The following is an 18,924-nucleotide window of genomic DNA, read 5'->3' as shown; positions in this document are numbered from 1 at the left end:
TGGTAGGAAGCACTGGGTTATGGTGGAAGGATGCTGGTCGGACTGGAGGCCTGTGACTAGTTGTGTGCCTCAGGGGTCAGGGCTGGGCCCTTTGCTGTTTGTTATCTTTATCAATAATTTGGATGAGAATGTACAAGGCATAATCAGTAAGTTTGCAGATGACACGAGAATAGTTGGCATTTTACGGAGGAGGTTTCCTAGGCTGATACCGGAGTTGAGGGGGTTGAGCTATGAGGAGAGGCTGAATAAACTAGGCTTGTACTCGTTAGAGTTTAGAAGAATGAGGGGAGATCTCATTGAGACATATAAGATGATGAATGGGATGGATAGGATAGAGGTGGAGAGACTCTTCCCGCTCAGAAAGGACAGTAGGACTAGGGGGCACAGCCTCAAGATAAAGGGGGGGCGGTTTAGAACGGAGTTCAGGAAGAACTTCTTCACTCAAAGGGTGGTGAATCTCTGGAATTCTCTGCCCGTTGAAGTGGTGGAGGCTGCCTCGCTAAATATATTTAAGACGCGGGTTGATGGGCTTTTGATAAGCAAGGGGATTAAGGGTTATGGGGAGAGGGCGGGAATGTGGAACTGAGCAGCGACAGATCAGCCATGATCTTATTGAATGGCGGGGCAGGCTCGAAGGGCTGGATGGCCTACTCCTGCTCCTATTTCTTATGTTCTTATGTTCTTTAGACATTGAGAAAGGTTATCAAAAATTGCAAAGGATCTTGATCAGCTGGGGAAGTGGCCTGAGAAATGGCAAATGGAGTTCAATGCAGACAAGTGTAAGGTGTTGCATTTTGGAAAGCTAAATCAAAGTAGGGCGTTCATTGTGAATGGTGGGGCCTGAGGGGAAACCGTGGAACTTGGAGTTCAGGTACATGGTTCTCGAAAGGCTGAGTCACAGGTAGGCAGGGCAGTGGAGAAGGTTTTCGGCACACTAGCCTTCATCTGCCTGGGCATTGAGTGTATCAGTTGGAAAGTTATGCTGCAGTTATACAGGACATTGGTGAGGCCGCACCTGGAGTATTCCATTCAGTTTTGTTCGCCTTGCTATAGGAAAGATGCTATTTAACCGAAGAGGGTGCTGAAGAGATTGACAAGGATGTTGCCAGGACTGAAGGGATTGGGTTTCCGGGAGAGATTTGATAGGCTAGGACTATTTTCTTTGAAGTATAGGAAACTGGGAGGTGATCTTACAGTGACTTATAAGGTCATAAGAGCGTAAGTAGGGGAATTCATTCAGTGTTTTGACCAGAGTTGGGGAAGGGAGGATGGAGGTTTAGTTGAGAGGGAAGAGAATGAATGAGAACCTGTTTTTTTACACACAAAGTGGTGTGTGTGTGGCGTGAGATTCCAGAGGAAGTGGTTGAGGCAGGGACATTGGCAACATTTAAAAGGCATTTGAGCCAGATACAAGGAAAAAAAATCGAGGGATATGGGCAAAATGCAGGCAAATGGGGTTAGCTTAGATGGGCTTTTGTGTAGCCATGAACCAGATTGGGTTGGAGGGCCTGTCTCCGTGCCTTTTTTTTATGATTCTATGAACTCATTCACAGAATTTACCCTGTCAATCCCCTTCCGAATCTGATATGTTCCACCGAGGTCACCTAAATTCAGAGAATATTTATATTGCTGAAGGAAGCCATTTCGTTGATCGATTCTGCTCCAAGTCTCTGACAGAATATCTTACTAAGGCCCTAACAACATCATCACAAATCTTTTCACACCAAAGGATAATTTAGCAGGGCCAATCCACATAACGTACACAGCTTTGGACACCAGGGGGCATTAAATCATAGAACCCTACAGTGCAGGCAGAGGCCCTTCGGCCCATCGAGTCTGCACCGAACACAATCCCACCCAGGCCCTACCCACATACCTGTACATGTTATACCCACTAATCCCTCTAACCTACACATCCCTCGACACTAAGGGGCAATTTCTTAGCATGGCCAATCAGCCTAACCTGCACATTTTTGGACTGTGGGAGGAAACCGAAGCAACCAGAGGAAACCCACGCAGACACGAGGAGAATGTGCAAACTCCACACAGTCAGTGACCCGAGCCGGGAATCGAACCCAGGACCCTGGAGCTGTGAAACAGCAATGCTAACCACTGTGCTAACACACCGTGCTACCGTACTGCCCGATTGTATCACGGTCAATCCACCTAACCAGACCAGTAACCCTAATCAGCCTAAATCAGCCTAATGTCAGCTTCATGTCCAAAGATGTGTAGCTAATTGGGTTTCTTTTTAATTATTTGATTTGATTTATTATTGTCACATGTACTAGCACACAGTGAAAAGTACTGTTTACTGCGTGCAATGCAGGCAAAGCATTCTGCTCGGAGAGAAGGAAATGAAAGACTGCAGAATATAACATTACGGCCGTAGCTAGGGTGTTGAGAAAGAACAACTTAATGCAAGGTAAATCCAATCAAAAGTCTGACAGCAGCAGGGAAGAGGCTGTTCTTGAGTCGGTTGGTACGTGACCTCAAATTTTTGTATACTTTCCCCAGTGGAAGAAGGTGGAAGAGAGAATGTCCGGGGTGTGTGGGGTCATTAATTATCCCGGCTGCTTTACCGAGGCAACGGGAAGTGCAGACTGAGTCAATGGATGGGAGGCAGGTTTGTGTGATGATCTGGGCTACATTCATGAACTTCTGTAGTTCCTTGTGGTCTTGGGCAGAGCAGGAGCTCAGACCAAGCTGTGATACAACCAGAAATAAAAATGCTTTCTATGGTGTGTCAGTAAACGTCAGTGAGAGTCGGAGCTGATATGCCAAATTTCCTCAGTCTTCAGAGAAAGTAGAGGCGTTGGTGAGCTTTCTTAACTATAGCATCAGCACGGAGGACCAGGACAAGTTGTTGGTGATCTAAGAACCTAAACATATGACGTTCGCACCCAATTCTACTTCGTCCCCATTGATGTAGACAGGGGGATGTTCTCCTTTACGCTGATTGAAGTCGATGACAATCTCCTTCATTGTGCTGAAGTTGAGCGACAGATAATTGTTGCCAAACCCTCTCACCAGATTGTCTCTCTCATTCCTATAACCTGTCTCATCTTTGTCTGAGATCCGACCCACTACGGTGGTGTCGTCAGCAAATTTGGAAATGGAATCGGAGGAGAGTTTGGCCACACAGTCTGGAATGTCTAAGGAGTATTGTAGGAAGCTGAGGACACAGCCTTGTGGGGCTCCGGGGTTGAAGCTGGTTGTTGAGGAGGTGCTGTTACCTGTCCTTACTGCTTGTGGTCTGTGAGTTCGGAAATTCATGATCCAGTTACAGAAGGAGGTACTGAGGCCCAGGCTAAGAAGTTTGGAGATGAGTTCCATGGGAATCATGGTGTTAAAGGCTGAACTTTAGTTAATAAATTTGAGTCTGACATAGGTGCATTTGTTTTCTAGGTGTTCCAGTGTTGAGTGCAGGTGTTTGCTGTGGGGCTGTCGTGGTGGTAGGCGAACTGTAGTGGATCCAGGTAGTCTGGGAGGCTGGAATAGATTTGTGCCATGACTAGCCTTTCAAAGCACTTCATAATGATGGACATCAGAGCCACCAGTAGTCATTGAGACACACTGGTTGGTTTCTCTTTGGTACCGGAATGATGTTCATCTTCTTGAAGCAGATAGGGACCTCAAACTGTTGTAAAGAGAGGTTGAAGATGTCTGCAAATCCCCCTGCCAGCAGATCCGTGCAGGATCTGAGTGCATGTCCGCGCCAGTTTCTTTCTATGGGTGGACTTTCTAGAAAGCTGCTCTGACATCTACAATGGTGATGGCAGATAAAAGGTTCACCCAGGGCTTCCATGGTGGAGGAGGTGTTCTCACTGATCTCTTGCTTAAAATGGACATAGAATGCACTGAGCTCATCAGGGAGGGATGCGTTGGAGCCGGCAGTTTTACATGTCTTACTCTTGTAGCCTGTTATGTCTTGCAAACCTTCCCATAGTCGCTGGGGTTCTGTGAGTCTAGCCTGGAACTCGAGCTTGTTCAGGTTCTGTATTTTTGCATCTTTGATGGGTTTCATTAGATCAATGGGTTGACCCTGCGGAATTGCCCCCTAGTGTCGAAAGCTGTGTAGGTTAGGTGGATTGGTCACGTTAAATTGCTCCTTAGTGTCAAAACTATCAAAGAATCTTCTAAAGGAGTGATTTTTTTCTGCTCTTTGAGATGTAAAGCTTGATCAGGGTTAGTCAGTATAGCTTCATCAGAGGGATGTCATACTGAACAATTTTTATTTGAATGCTTTTAAGAGGTGACTCAATGTGTATCGATTTTAAGGATTTCAGCAAAGCCTTTGACAAGTTCCACATGGGAAACTTGTAAGGAAGATAAAGGCACACGGGGTCCAGGGCAATTTGATAAAGTGGATTTAAGTTGTAGCTCAGTTACAGAAGGCAGAGGGTGATGACAGAAGGCTGTTTCAATGACTGGAAGCCAGGGTCTATTAGAGCACTACAGGTAACTGTGATGGGTCCCCTGTTTTTCATCATTTATATCAATGATATTGACGACGATATAATGGGTAGAAATAGTAAGTGTGAGGATGACAAAACATTGGCCAGATGGTTAACAGTGATGCTGAGTGTCTTGGATTACAAGAAAATAAATACAGAATGGTCAAATGGGCAGGTAAGTAGCAGAAAGAATTTAACCTTGAAAGGTGTGAGGTTATACAATTTGGAAGGACAAATATGACAAGGAAGTATTCAGTGGATGGCAGGACACGAAGATGCTCTGTGGAACAATGGGTAGTTGGTGTGTTTGCCCAGAAATCTCTGAACTGGGAAGAGCATGTTAGGGTCATGAAAGAAAGACTTTTGAGAAACCTGCCTTTATCAATCAAGGCATAGATTACAAAAACAGGGAAGTCTTTTTGAAGTTGTGTAGAACTTTGTTGAGGCCACAGCTGGAATATTGTGCGCAGTTCTTTTCGCCAAATTATGAAGAATGTACTTGCGCTGGAGGGGGTGCGGAGGAGATTCCCCGGGATGCTGCCTGGGATGGAACATTTCGGTTATAGAGAAAGGTTGAGTCGGCATTGGTTGTTTTTTTTTGGAACAAAGAAGACCGATGGGTGACCTGATTGAGGTGTACAAGATTATAAGGAACATGGGCAGTGTGGATAAGGAGCAACTTAGTTGAAGGGTCAGTCACAAAGGGAGACAGGTTCAAGGTGAAGGGGAGGAGGGTTACGGGGCATGTGAGGATAAACCTTTTTACCTAGACTGTCTGGAATGTGCTGTCCTGGAGAATGGTGGAGGCGGGTTACTTCAGATCATTTAAACATGTTATTTGATGAGCATTTGGTACATTATAACATTCAGGGCTATTGACCACGTGCTGGTAAATGAGATTTGGTGGCAGTTCATGTGTTTCTCGTGTGCCAGTGCAGACTCAGTGGCCCAAAAGGTCTCTTCTGCACTCGATGACAATATGGCTATAATTCTGTGATTCTAAACTGCACATCTGTGGACACAATGGAACAGTTTAGAATGGTCAATCTACCTAACCTGCACACCTTTGCATTGTAGGCAGAAATCAGAGCACCTGGAGGAAATCTACGCAGACACGAGGAGAATATTAAAATTCCACGTGACAGTCAACCAAAGCCAGAATCGAACTCAGGTCTTTGGTGCTGAAAGGCAGTGGGGCTAACCACTGTGCCACAAATGAGTTCAGTGTCAGCCTGTTTAACCGTTCTTCATAAGACAACCCCTCCATACTGGGGATCATCCTTCTCTGAACTGCACCCCCCCCAAAATATAATATCTTCCCTTAAATAAGTGTTCCAAAAATGGTCTGAGAACGCCAGCTGTGGTCTCACCTGTACCCTGTACAGTTGCAACAAGATTTTCTGACTCTTATACTCTAGCCCCCCTTGAAATAAGGGGCAATATTCCATTTCGCTCTCCTGATTACCTGCAGTAGCTGGGTGCAAGATTTCTGTGTTTCCTGCACAAGTCCCTCCCAAATCTTTTTGTGTTGCAGCTTTCTGCAGATTTTGGCTATTCAATACTTTCTATTTCCTGGGGAAATGTGGGGTCATTGCCACCGTAACAATGTTCTTTACAAGTCACTGCATAAACTGACCTTACGCTGGAATATTACCTGCTGAATGATTTAAACCACCCACCCCCAGTGATCTGGAACATCATCACCAATCTGTCCCACTACCTCTTCACTGTTTAGCTTGATTATCTTTTCTTTAATTTGTGGAGGGGTAAATGAGCACCTACTCTCTGAGATTAAACATCTGCTCCCTACAGTAGCTCCCGTTAACAATAGTCTGAATAATGGAGCAGAACAGAATAGAATTGAATAATAGAACTGAATGTTCAGACACACACCAGCTTTTGTGAGGTTCCGATAGAATATGTTTCATCTATTCCTTTTCTGCAGTTCCTGAATCCTCTGTGAATCTATCACTGTCTCTCTTGTCTCTCTCTCTCTCTCAGATCTTGCTTCTCTCTCCCCCTCTGCTCCCATGCTCTCACTGTGGGTCTTTCCCTCTCTGACTATATTTCTTTCATTCTCTCTCTCTCTCTCTTACCCCCCACCCCACTTCTATCTCTGTCTCTCTGTCTCTCTCTCTCTTCGTGTTATTTTCATTCCCCCATCTCACGTTGTTCCTTTTTCTCCCTCTCTATGTCTATTTTGCCAACTGTCTTACTTCCTACCTCACCATCTCCCACTCTGTCTCCATTGTTATAGTTCCCTCGTTTTTGTCCCAAGCTCTCTGACTCTCTGTCATTTCTTTCTATCTATCTTTCTCTTTTTCGTTCTGATTTTTGTTTGTCCCCCTTTCTCCCCTTATTTCTGTCTTTCTTTTTTCTGTCTTCCTTTTGTCTATGATTTTCTTTCTCCCTGTCACTCTTTGTTTATCTCTCTTTCCATCTTCCTGTCTTACTTCCCCTGTGTGGCAAATGGGAGGCAGGTGATGACAAAGGGTTGATAGATTGGTGTGATAGATTATGAGTTTTTAAATAAGATTTGGACATTCCCATCATTGAATAATTTGCAGAATTGAATGATTGGGTATTTGATCACATTCTTCAACTGCTCTCTGAACATGGTCTGGGTCACGGCGTAAATAGCAGTGTTTGTACAACAACTCAGGAGCTGGAACACAAAGCCCAGTTCTTGAACAAAAGAATCTAACCAAACTGACTGAAACCCCATATCATACATCCGCCTCCAAATAGAATAAACCATAAATCTTGACCATAACAGAATGAAATTGGCTGAGATAACAAACAGTAAAATGATGGATTTCCTTCGACTCTCCATCTCTGGGTCTCTGTGATTCTCCCCACTGCTGTGAGCCCGGAGTCTCCTGCGGGCTCTGCTGCTCACTAAAATGTGTCTGACGGTGAATGCATTGAGAAGCAGAATCAGGATGAATGGGACACCCGGGTTTAGGATGTAATGGATGAACTCGATTGTTCCCCAGACAGGAGATTCCATAACTTCCCAAGTGGAATAACAAAACCAGGGAAAGTTCATGAAAAAATACTTTCCACTCAACATAAAATACCAGAAAATGTTCTTTAAACAGCTCAGCACTGTCACTGTTCCCAGAACCACAGTCGCCGTTTTCTCAGAGCAATATTTACTTTTCAGCTTGGGGCAGCAAATGGCCACAAATCGATCAAAGGTGAAAGTGACGGTGAACCAGACAGAACAGTCAGTGGCTGCGTAAAGCAGGACGGCGTGGGTGTTACACACGGGGACAAATTGCAGGAAATAAAAATATCTTGGATAAACAATGGGAATGTGTCTCAATATCAGGTCGAGGATAACGACCAGCAGATCTCCCACTGACATGGCCACCAGGTAATGAGTGACAGATTTAGAGAGACCACATTTTCCATGGGAAAGGATCACAATCGTTACAATGTTCACTGCGAAGAAGATGAAGAAATAGTGCAATTATTTTCCAGACTGTCATCAAAGTTGCCAGTTCAAATGCAGAATGCATAGAGGAAGGTTTTTTTGAGTCCGTTGGTACATGATCTCAGAATTTTATATCTTTTTCCCAATGGAAGAACAAAGAACAATGAGCAGTAGAACCTAGGAAAGGCCCTCAAAGCCGGTGCTGATCAGGATATCAGCCTAAACCCTGTGCGATTACAGATCCTGTATCCTTCCATTCCCATCCGATTCATGTATTTGTCTAGTTGCCCCTAAGATGTCTCTATTGTGCCTGCTCACACCACCTCCCTGGGCAGAGCACTCCAGACCTTCACCAACATCTGTTTTAATAAACCTGCCTCAGACATCTCCTCGAAACATTTCCCCATGAACCTTAAAACTACATTTCCTGGTACTTGAATTTTGAACCTTCCAAAAAAGCATCTGACTATCCACTCTGTTCACACCATTCATAATCTTATAGAATTATAGAACCCTACAGTGCAGAAAGAGACCCTTCGAGTCTGCACTGAACACGATCCCACCCAGGCCCCTACCCCCATATCCCTACATATCATAACCATTAATCCCACCTACATATCCCTGGACACTAAGGGGCAATTTCTCAGCATGGCCAATCAACCTAACCCGCATATCTTTGAACTGTGGGAGGAAACTGGAGTACCCGGAGGAAACCCACGCAGACACGAGGAGAATGTGCAAACTCCACATAGACAGTGACCCGAGCCGGGAACCGAACCCTGGAGCTGTGAAGCAACAGTGCTAACCACTGTGCTGCTGTGCCACCCCTAATATAACAGTTCAGCCCTCAAACTCCTTCATTCCTGTGAGAATGAACTGAGCCTGTTGAAACTCTGCTCATAGCTAACACCCTCCAGACCAGGCAACATCCAGGCAAAGATTTCCTGTACCCTCTCCGAACGCATCCACATCCTTCCAGTATTGTGGTGACCAGAATTGTGCACAATATTCCAAATGAGGCCGAACTAAGTTTCTGTGTAGTTGCAGCATAACCTGCCAATTTTTTATACTCAGTGACCCGACTGATGGAGGCAAGCATGCTTCTTGACTAACTTATCCACCTGCGTTGCCACGTTACGTGGTCGGTGGATGTGCACGCTTAGATCTCACTGCCTCTCAATACTCTGAAATGTTCTACAATTTACTGTATAATTCTTACATGGAGTGGGCCTTCCAAACTGCATGATCACACATTTGTCCAGTTTTATCTCCATCTGTCATATTTCTGCTCATGTTTCTAACTAGTCTATATCTTGCTGTATCCTGTGAGAAATCTCTTCACTATCCTCAGCTCCGCCAATTTTTGTGTCGCTTGATCAAATTGATGCAGCCCGAGGACAACTAACTCAAGAACAGCTCCTTCCCTGTTGCTGTTATACTATTGAAAGGACCTACTTCACACTCAGTTGATCTTTCTTGCCATCTTAACTATGACTGGAACACTACAATCAAATTGAAGGCAGTGGGATCTGTGTGTCAAACTGCAAAAGTCATGGTGACCCTATAGGAACAGAATGAGAGTGGGAAAGATAATTGGATGCCATTCATTATGACACTCATTACAAAATTGCAAAAGCAATGATTGGGCACTAGTAATACAAAACTTGGACTGAATACTATTTAAAATTTCATTTCACGAGAGGCATTGAAAAGAAGGAATTCTAGGTTAATATGTGAAATCATGGGCTATTTTACAAGAATAATTTGACAAATGTGAATTTACCCACTTTGGTAGCAAAAATGGGAAGGCAGATTATTATGTGACTGGCTGTGAATTAGAAGAGGGAAATTTCCAACCAGACCGAGGTGTCCCCATACTCCAGTTGGTGAAAACAAGCGTGCAGTTCCAGCAGGCAGCAAAGAAGGCAAATGATAAATTGGCCTCTATATTGAGAAGATTTGAGAATTGGAAGAGAGATAGAATCATAGAACCCTACAGTGCAGAAAGAGGCCCTTCGACCCATCGAGTCTGCACTGAACACAATCCCACCCAGGCCCTAGCCCCATATTATACCCACTAATCCCTCTAACCTACACATCTCTGGACACTAAGGGGCAATTTCTTAGCACGGCCAATCACCCTAACCCACACATCTTTGGACTGTGGGAGGAAACTGGAGTTCCCAGAGGAAACCCACGCAGACACAAGGAGAATGTGCAAACTCCACACAGACAGTGACCTGAGGCAGGAATCAAACCCAGGACCCTGGAGCTGTGAAGCAGCAGTGCTAACCACTGTGCTACCACGCCTCCACCACTGTGCTCCCATGCAATGTTTGAGTGCAATTGGACAGGGCTTGGGTGAGGCCACATCTGGAATATTGTATACAATTTAGATGTCCTTATCTGAGGAAGGCTATAGAGGGAGTACAACAAAGATTTACCTGGCTGATTCCTGGGATGGAAGAACTGTCATACAAGCAGACATTAAGTGGGATAGGGTTATATTCATTGGAGGTTAAACGAGGGAGAAGGGGATCTCATAGACACTTATAAAATTCAACAGAATTAGGCATCCCCCTGCAACTGGATTCTGAACTCCTTAACAGACTGCAATCAGTAAGGATAGACAACAACACTTCCTTTACCATCATCCTCAACACTGGTGCCCTACAAGGCTGTGTTTTCAATCTCCAATGTACTCCTTATTTCTGACTGTGTGCCCAAACTCTCCTCCAACCCGATTTCCTGGTTTGCTGAAGAAACCATCGCAGTGATTCGGATCTCAAACAATGATGAGAAGGAGCACAGGAATGAGATCGAGAATCGAGTGAACTGGTGTGACAACAATAATCTCTTCCACAATTCCTCTGTCTGTATCGATGGGGATGAAGTGGAAATGGTTGAGAGCTTTAAGATTTAGCTGTAAAGGACACGAACAACCTCTACCCCTGTGGTAATGCTGTAGATAAGAAAGCCCCACCAACGCCTCTACTTTCTCAGAAGACTAAGGAAATTTGGCAAGCCCACTACAACCCTCGCCAACTTTTACCGATGCACCATGGAAAGCATTCTTTCTGGTTGTATCACAGCTTGGTATGGGCTCCTAGTCTTCCCAACACTGCAGGAAAATACCAATGGTTGTGAATGAAACCCAGTCCATGGTGGGAGCCAGCCTCCCATCCATTCACTCTGTCGACACTTCCCGCTGCAGTGGGAAAATAGCCAGCAGAATCAAGGACCCCATGCACCCCAGACATACCCACCTCCTTCCGTCAGGAAAAAGAAACAAGGTTCTGAAGACACGTACAAATCAACTCAAAAACTGCTTCTTCCCTGCTGCCATCAAACTATTGAAAAGACGGACCTCGCACGGAGCTGATCTTTCTCGGCACCCGATCTATGACTGGAATATTACATTCTGCACTCTCTCCTTTCCTTCTCTAAGAACAGTATGACTTGTCTATATACTTTTCACTGTATACTAATACATGAGGCAATAATAAATCCAATTATTTTCAAATCAAAGGCAGGGTAGATTCAGAAAGAATGTTCCTGATGGTGAGGAATCCAAAATTAGGGGTCAGAGTTTGAGGATAAGGGGTAAAAATTTTCAAACTGATGTGGAATTCCCGTCTCAGGTCACTGTCTGTGTGGAGTTTGCACATTTTCCTCGTGTCTGCGTGGGTTTCCTCCGGGTGCTCCAGTTTCCTCCCACAGTCCAAAGATGTGCGGGTTAGGTTGATTGGTCAGGCTAAAATTGCCCTTTAGTGTCCAGGGATGTGTAGGTTAGAGGGATTAGTGGGTAAAGATGTAGGGATATGGGGATAGGGCCTGGGTGGGATTGTGGTTAGTGCAGACTCGATGGGCTGAAGGGCCTGTTTCTGCTCTGTAGTGTTCTGTGAACAGAAATCTCTTCACCCAGAGGGGGTGAGTGTGTGGGATTCACTACCACGGAAAGTAGTTGTGACTAATTTTTTTTCAAAAAGAAATTTGATACAGTAATTGGGGCTTAAGGGGTCAGGGGTTATGAGGTGGGGGGTGGGAAGGATATTGAGTTTGATGATCAGTCATGATCAAAATGAACGGAGGAGCAGGCCTGAAGGGTCACGTGGCTCATTCCCACTTCCTTTTCTTATAGTCTTCAGAATAGCGTTGAGGGGATGGGAACCAGGGTGTGAAGTGGAGGGGATATGGGTTCAGAAATCAGCAATCATTCCCAAAGGCAGTGAGGATATTAAAGAACAAAACAACAAAGAACAGGCTTCTCAGCCCTCCAAGCCTGCACCACCACACTGCCCGACTGATCTAAAACCCCCTACTCTTCTGGAGATCATGTCCTTCTATTCCCATCCTATCCATGTATTTGTCCAGACGCCCCTTATAATTCACTGTCTGCTTCCACTGCCTCCCCCTGGTGAGTCTCAGGCACAGTAAAAAGTCTGACAACACCAGGTTTTAGTCCAACCCATTTATTTGATAGTAAACTCACTAGCTTTCGAGGGGTTTCCCTCTTCTTCAGGTGAGTCTCAGGCAACCAGCACCCTCTCTGTAAAAGAATTGCCCCTTACATTTCCTTTTAACCTTGCCCCTCGCAGCTTGCCCCCCTAGCAAGTGACCCTTCTCACCCTGGAAATAGCTTCTGATTAGCCGTTCTGCCCAAGTCCCTCAAAACCTTGTGAGCTTCAATCAGTTTGGCCCTTAGCTGCTGTCAACCCTTTGAGACCAAACCAAGTTTCTCCAACCTCTCCTCATAGCTAATGCCCTCCACACCAGGCAACATCCTGGTAAATCTTTTCTGTGCCCTCTCCAAAGCCTTGATATACTTCTGGTAGTGTGGGAGACCAGAATTGAACACTCTATTCCACGTGCAGTCTAACTAATGTTCTATAAAGCTACAACACAACTTGCCAATTTTCAAACCAAATGCCCTGGCTGATGCCTTTGTGACTATCATTTCCATCTTCGTTGCCACTTGCAGTGACCTGTGTACCTGTACACCCAGATCTCTTTGCCTATCAATACTCCAAAGGGTTCTGCAACTTACTACATGAGACATTCCAAAATGTATTGTCTCACATTTCTCCGGATTAAACTCCACCTGCCATTCCTCCGCCCACATCTCCAACTAAGCTATATCCTCCTGTATTCTCTGATGTTCCTCATCGCTATCCGTGAATCCATCAAACATTGTGTGGTCTGCAAACTTGCTGGTCAAACCAGTCATATTTTCCTCCAATCTTTTATATATATTCCAAACAGCAATGGTCCCAGCAGTGATCCCTGAGGAACGTCGATGGTTACAGTCTTCCATTCACAATCGTACCCTTCCCCTGCTACCTCTGTCTTCTATGGCAGAGCCATTTCTGTATCCACTTTGCCAGCTCCCCCCAGAGGGCCTCTATCCTGCCTGAGTACCGCAGTAACATTTTCCCTGACCAGCAATGCCACCCTCCCACCTTTTATCCCTCTGCCTCTATCACGCCTGAAACATTGGAACCCTGGAACATTGAGCTGCTGGTCCTCCCCCTCCTGTAGCCAAGTGTCACTAATGGCTATAATATCATATTTCCACGCGTCAATCCACACCTTCAGCTCATCTGCCTTCCCCACAACACTCCTGGCATTGAAATAGACACACCTCAAAAGATTATTTCCACCACACCCAATCCTTCCATTGGTGATTTTAGTTGAATTAACCCGTTCTTTTACCCCTGCTCCATCATCTGCTCTGGCACTCTGGTTCCCATCCCCCTGCAAATCTACTTTCAACGCTCCCCAATAACACTAGCAAACCTACCTGCGAGTATATTGGTCCCCTTGTAGTTTAGGTGTAACCCGTCTCTCTTGTACAGGTCCCACCTGCCCCAGAAGAGGTCCCAATGATCCAAGAATCGGAAACCCTGCCCCCTACACCAGTTCCTCAGCCTCGTGTTCATCCACCCAAGCATCCAACTCTTACCCTCACTGGCACACGGTACAGGCAGCAATCCTGAGATTACTACCCTCGGGCTCCTGCTTTTTAACCTCCTTCCAAGCTCTCTATCCTCTCTCTTTAGGACCTCCTCACTCTTCCCACCTACGCCATTGGTACCGATGTGTACCAGACATCTGGCTGATCACCTTCCTACTTTAGAACAGTGTGCACGCGATCAGAGACATCCCTGACCTCGGCACCCGGGAGGTAACAAACCACGCGGGAGTCTCTGTCCCAACCACAGAACCTCCTGTCCGTGCCTCTGACCATCGAGTCCCCTATCACTACCGCTCTCCTCTTCTCCCTCCCACCCTTTTGCGCTGCTGAATCACACTCAGTATCTGAGATCCGGCTGTCGTAACTTGTCCCAGGTAAATCATGCCCTATTACAGTATCTCATTCGGTATGCCTGTTGTGGAGGGGAATGGCCACAGAGGAACCCTGCTCTGCCTATCCTTTCACATTTCCATTCCCTCTCCTTACAGTAACCCAACTTCCTGTGCTCTGCTGCTTGGGAGTAACTACCTCCCTAAAGCTACTGTCTATAAACTTCTCATTCTCCCAAATTAGACAGAGGTCACCAAGCTCCTTCTCCATTTCCCTAACACATTTTGCTCACAGCTGCAGTGGGATGCATCTTTTGCAGGTGTTGTCATCAGGGATACCGACGGTCTCCCTGATCTCCCACATCCTGCAAGAGGAGCATTCCAACATCTCGCCTGGCATTTTCTGTTTCTTAAAAAAAACAAGAATAAACTTTCCAAAAACAAAAACCTACTCTCGCCTCTGCCTGTTCTCGCCAAAGCCCACTATGAGCCAAAGCCCTTCAGCCTTCACTCTGCTCCCTCTCTCTCCGCTGCCCACAGTATCGAGTGGCCTGCTCTTTAAACCTCCCGCTCACCACTAGCTGACATCAATCACCTTCTAGCAGTCACCCATCTATCTGCCTGCACCTTGGGTGTGACCGTGTCTCTAAAGCTCCAGACCATGATGCGTTCCGCCAACCTCATGCTCCTAAGTGCATCCAGCTGCTGCTCCAACCTATCCACGAGGTCTGGAAGGTGCTGCCAATCGGGTGCACTTTCTGCAGATAAAGTCGTCCGAGGTGCTGGAAGTGTTCTGGTTCTCCCACATCTCACAAGTGCAGCACTTAACCCCACTGGCCGACATTTCGAGGACCAATTCAATTATATAAGAACATTTATAAAACTCTTACCATTAATTTACCCTCTCACAGTCGCCTTTTTTTGGTTAGAAGAGAAAGGAGGGAGGGTAACACTAATGTGTTGAAAGATTTACAGGTTAGATGGATTGGCCACGCTAAATTGCCCCTTAATGACCAAATATCAGTATACTCGGGGAATTATTAGGGTAAATGCATGAGGTTATGGTGATAGAGTCTGTGTAATGTGCTCTGTCGGAGAGTCGCTGCAGGCTCAATTGGCCAAATGGCATCCCTCTGCACTGTGGGAACTCTATAATTTATATCACTTATTTTGTGAATCGCACAATTTCCCAACCCAGATACAAGACACAATGTTAGTTGTTAAATATTACAAAATACTATATTTCATCGCTGCAGATACTCGACAGATGTCAGTTCACTGTTGAAGAGGCTTGATGTGCCGGACTGCGCAGATAACAGAATAAATAAATGAATGAAAGACAGAAAAAGAGAGAGAAAGAAAGAAAGAGAGAGAGAGATAGAGGAAGAGAAAGTGTGAGGGAGAGAGTGAAAGACGGAAAGGGACTGCGAAAAGAAGAGAAAATAAGGAAGAAAGAGAGGAATAAAGAAAGAGAGGGAGAAAGAAAAGGAAAAGAGAGAAAGAAAGAGAAAGAGTGAGAAAAAGAGAAAAATGTGAGGGTGAGATAGAGTGAAAGAGAGAAAGAACAAGAGAAAGAGACAAGGAAAGAAAGAAAGAAGAAAAGAAAGAAAGAGAAAGGAATAGATAAAGGAAAAAAGATAGAATGAAAGGAAGAAAGAAAGAGAGAAAGAGAGACAGCAAGAATGAAAGAGAGAGATAAACTGAAAAAGAAAGAAAACAAAGTGGGAAAGAGAGAAAGAGAGAGGGAGAAAGACAGGAAGAAAGAAAGATAAAAGAAAGAAAGGCAGAGAGAAAGAAAGAACGTGAGCAAGGTCAAAAGAGAGACAGGGAGAAAGAAAGAGGGAAATGGAGAAAGAGAGAATGAGAGAAAGGGGAATTAGGAAAAAGAGAGAGAGAAAAAAAGAAAGAGAGACATGCAGAAAAAAGATAGAAAGGAAGAGAGGAAGAAAGAGAGATGGAAAGAAAGAAAGACATAAAGAAAAAAACATTGACAGGAAGAGAAAGAATGAGAAAAAAAGAGAGAGAGAAAGAAAGAATGAGAGAAAGAAAGAAAGAAAGAGAGACAGGAAGAAAGAGAGAGAGAAAGAGAAAATGAAAGAAAGAAAGAAGGAAAGGGAGGAAAAAGAGAGAAAGAGAAAAAGAGAATAAGAAAGAGAGAACCGGAAAAAAAGGGAGAGGAATTCAGAAAAAAGTTAAACAGAAAGGAAGATAGCAAGAAAGAAAAAAAAGAAAGAAGGGAACAGAAAGAGAGAGAAAGAAGCAGAGATAGAGAGAGAGAGAAAGAGCGACAGATAAAGAAACAAAGAAGAGAGGAAGAAAAAGAGTGAAAGAAAGAGAGAGAGAGAGAAAGAAAGAAAGAGAGAACGAGAATGAAAGAAAGGAGAGAGAAAAAAATAGGAAGACAGAAAGAATGTAAGTTCAGTTCACATTGGTCAATGCTCACAATGCTATCCAATCATTCCAAGACACTAGATTGCCCTGGAGATAGGCAGTGACTTACCTGGGACCCCAATCGCAGCCAGGATGGGGAAGTAAATCTTTTTGACCTTGTAAAGTGCCCAAAGGATGTTGAACGTCATCAGAAAACTTGGAGATATTTTCTCCTCTGTTCAATCCAGCCGGTTTGGTGTTGGAATAAATTCTGCCTTGTACGTTTTAGGAGGAACCCCTAATTTATGGAAGGGGAAACAGGGTCCCTTGATGCCTGGACTTACTTCCAATCGGTGAACAAACAAAGTCAGAAGCGAACGCTCCAAATCTCTTAACAATCACAGCGGAGTTTGCAATTCGAAAATTCCCTGAAGACAAGGGAAGGGATTCTGTCATTTTGAGACGTATTTTCACTGACGTTTTTCATAATATAAAGACATAGTAACTAGGAACAGGAGGAGACCATTTGGATATTTGAGCCTGCTGCACCATTCATTATGATCATGTCAGATTCTGAGCTCAACATCCTGATCCCTCCTTTCCCCCCATATCCTTTGATCCATTTAGCCCCAAGAGCTATATCTAATTTCTTCTTGAAATCACACAAAGTTTTGAATTCAACTACTTTCTGTGGTAGTGAATTCCACACATTCACCACTTTCAGGGGGAAGAAATCGCTTTTCACCTCAGTCCCAAAGGCTTTTCATCCTCAGATTATGACCCCTAGTTCTGGACTTCCCCACCATTCAAGAAATTCTTTCTGAATCTACCCTGTCGGTAAAATATACCTCTGAGACTAGTAGTGAGTCAAAGTGCAGTGGTTTAGTTTTTCACAAGCTTGTGGGTGAAGTCACGCTCCTAACAGCTGTTCTCTGGACTTCTCCCTGAATACAGGTTACAAACAGATATTTATGCATATATTCTTGCCCCTGGTCACGTCCACAGTGCAGTTTCTCACAAATATTGCTGCCTTGGTGATCTTGTCATTTGTGTTGTCTGTGTAATTGTAGTTATCTCAAGGCCTCGACTGTCTCTGTTCTATCCCTCTATGTGATGCACATCTGCAATTTGTTTAGCCGCCGTACGGCATACAAGATTACAGGTTTTACACGAACTGACGTACAAGGGTACAGATTTCACAGATTGGCAATGTTTAAAATGAGAAAGAATGTCTCTTTTTTTCTGTTCTGCATGATGCTATAAATAAGAGATATTTAGGCCAAATTCACCTGTTAAAACAGCAATGTCATGATGCTGAAGAAGGAAAGGGTTAATGAACTCTGTAATGAACTTTGTAACACGAAGAGATTTGTACGGAGCATTAATCACAATTTTACGTTTCGAAGGTACCTGTACAGCAATTTATATTGATAAGGATTTATATCGGTAATAGATATGTATGAATTTATTGTTATCCGATCACAAAAAAAAACATGCGTGTAACACAATATTAAAAGACACAGAATGGATCCTGGCTGAATTAGAACACAATTAGCTGGGAAAATCATAAGCTTATGTACGACAGAAAGGACAGCTGCTTTTCTTACTGTCTGGGATACACAAAAACAAGTCGTCCAATGCTCTGTACAAATCTCTTCGTGTTACAAAGTTCATTACAGAGTTCATTAGTCCTTTCCTTCTTCAGCATCATGACATTGCTGTTTTAACAGGTGAATTTGGCCTAAATATCTCTTATTTATAGCATCATGCAGAACAGAAAAAAAGAGACATTCTTTCTCATTTTAAACATTGCCAATCTGTGAAATATGGGAGCTAAAAAAATAACATAGCACAGGAGTTATTCACAATGAAGCTTTGTCCATAAGGCTGCCTTCAGTTTGGATTGAAAGCTCCAGTAATTCCCGGCGGCGATACGATGGTTTTGCTTTTTTAAGTGTTGCATTATTTTGGGTTGAATGGAATCCAATGGGTCAGTTTCGTTTCTGCATTGGCTTCAAGTGGTTTGGGTTTATACAACTTGACATGGCATGACTTGAGCTGAGCTCAAAGCAGATTGGACGGTTGAGTTTAGTTGAACGCTAAGATGTCACTATGAGATAGTTTATGTTGACCTTCAATGTGTTACTGTTTCAATGGTGTTACTGTGTTACTGTTTCAATGGTGGGCAAAGTAGCTGCACTTTGTTTGCCGAATAAATAACTATTTCATCGCAAGAGAAAAGTGTCTGTGTTTGTTTTTCGAATCTCTTTCACATCTACCAGCCACAGACGTTTGTGTTCATAAACCTGTTTTAATAATTTTACTGTTGTAAACAAAGAAACAATGTAAAATTCT

The 18,924-nt window shown here is 44.2% G+C and overlaps 1 protein-coding gene across 1 annotated transcript; it reads right to left on the bottom strand.

The window, feature by feature from the left end:
* Window positions 1-6,972: 6,972 nt before the first annotated feature.
* Window positions 6,973-16,778, bottom strand: LOC145338733 (putative G-protein coupled receptor 139). Its single transcript, XM_080183122.1, has 2 exons — window positions 16,700-16,778; window positions 6,973-7,904 (listed from the first exon to the last, which is right to left on the bottom strand). Exons 1-2 carry the CDS (start codon window positions 16,776-16,778, stop codon window positions 6,973-6,975), a joined length of 1,011 nt encoding a protein of 336 aa, XP_080039248.1.
* Window positions 16,779-18,924: the final 2,146 nt, after the last annotated feature.

The sequence above is a fragment of the Carcharhinus amblyrhynchos genome, unplaced genomic scaffold (assembly GCF_965287045.1).
Source record: "Carcharhinus amblyrhynchos unplaced genomic scaffold, sCarAmb.v2.hapA chromosome_155, whole genome shotgun sequence".
Classification (NCBI taxonomy): Eukaryota; Metazoa; Chordata; class Chondrichthyes; order Carcharhiniformes; family Carcharhinidae; genus Carcharhinus; species Carcharhinus amblyrhynchos.
The sequence above is the reverse complement of the archived record's forward strand: the minus strand, read 5'-3'. Positions and strand labels throughout refer to the sequence as shown.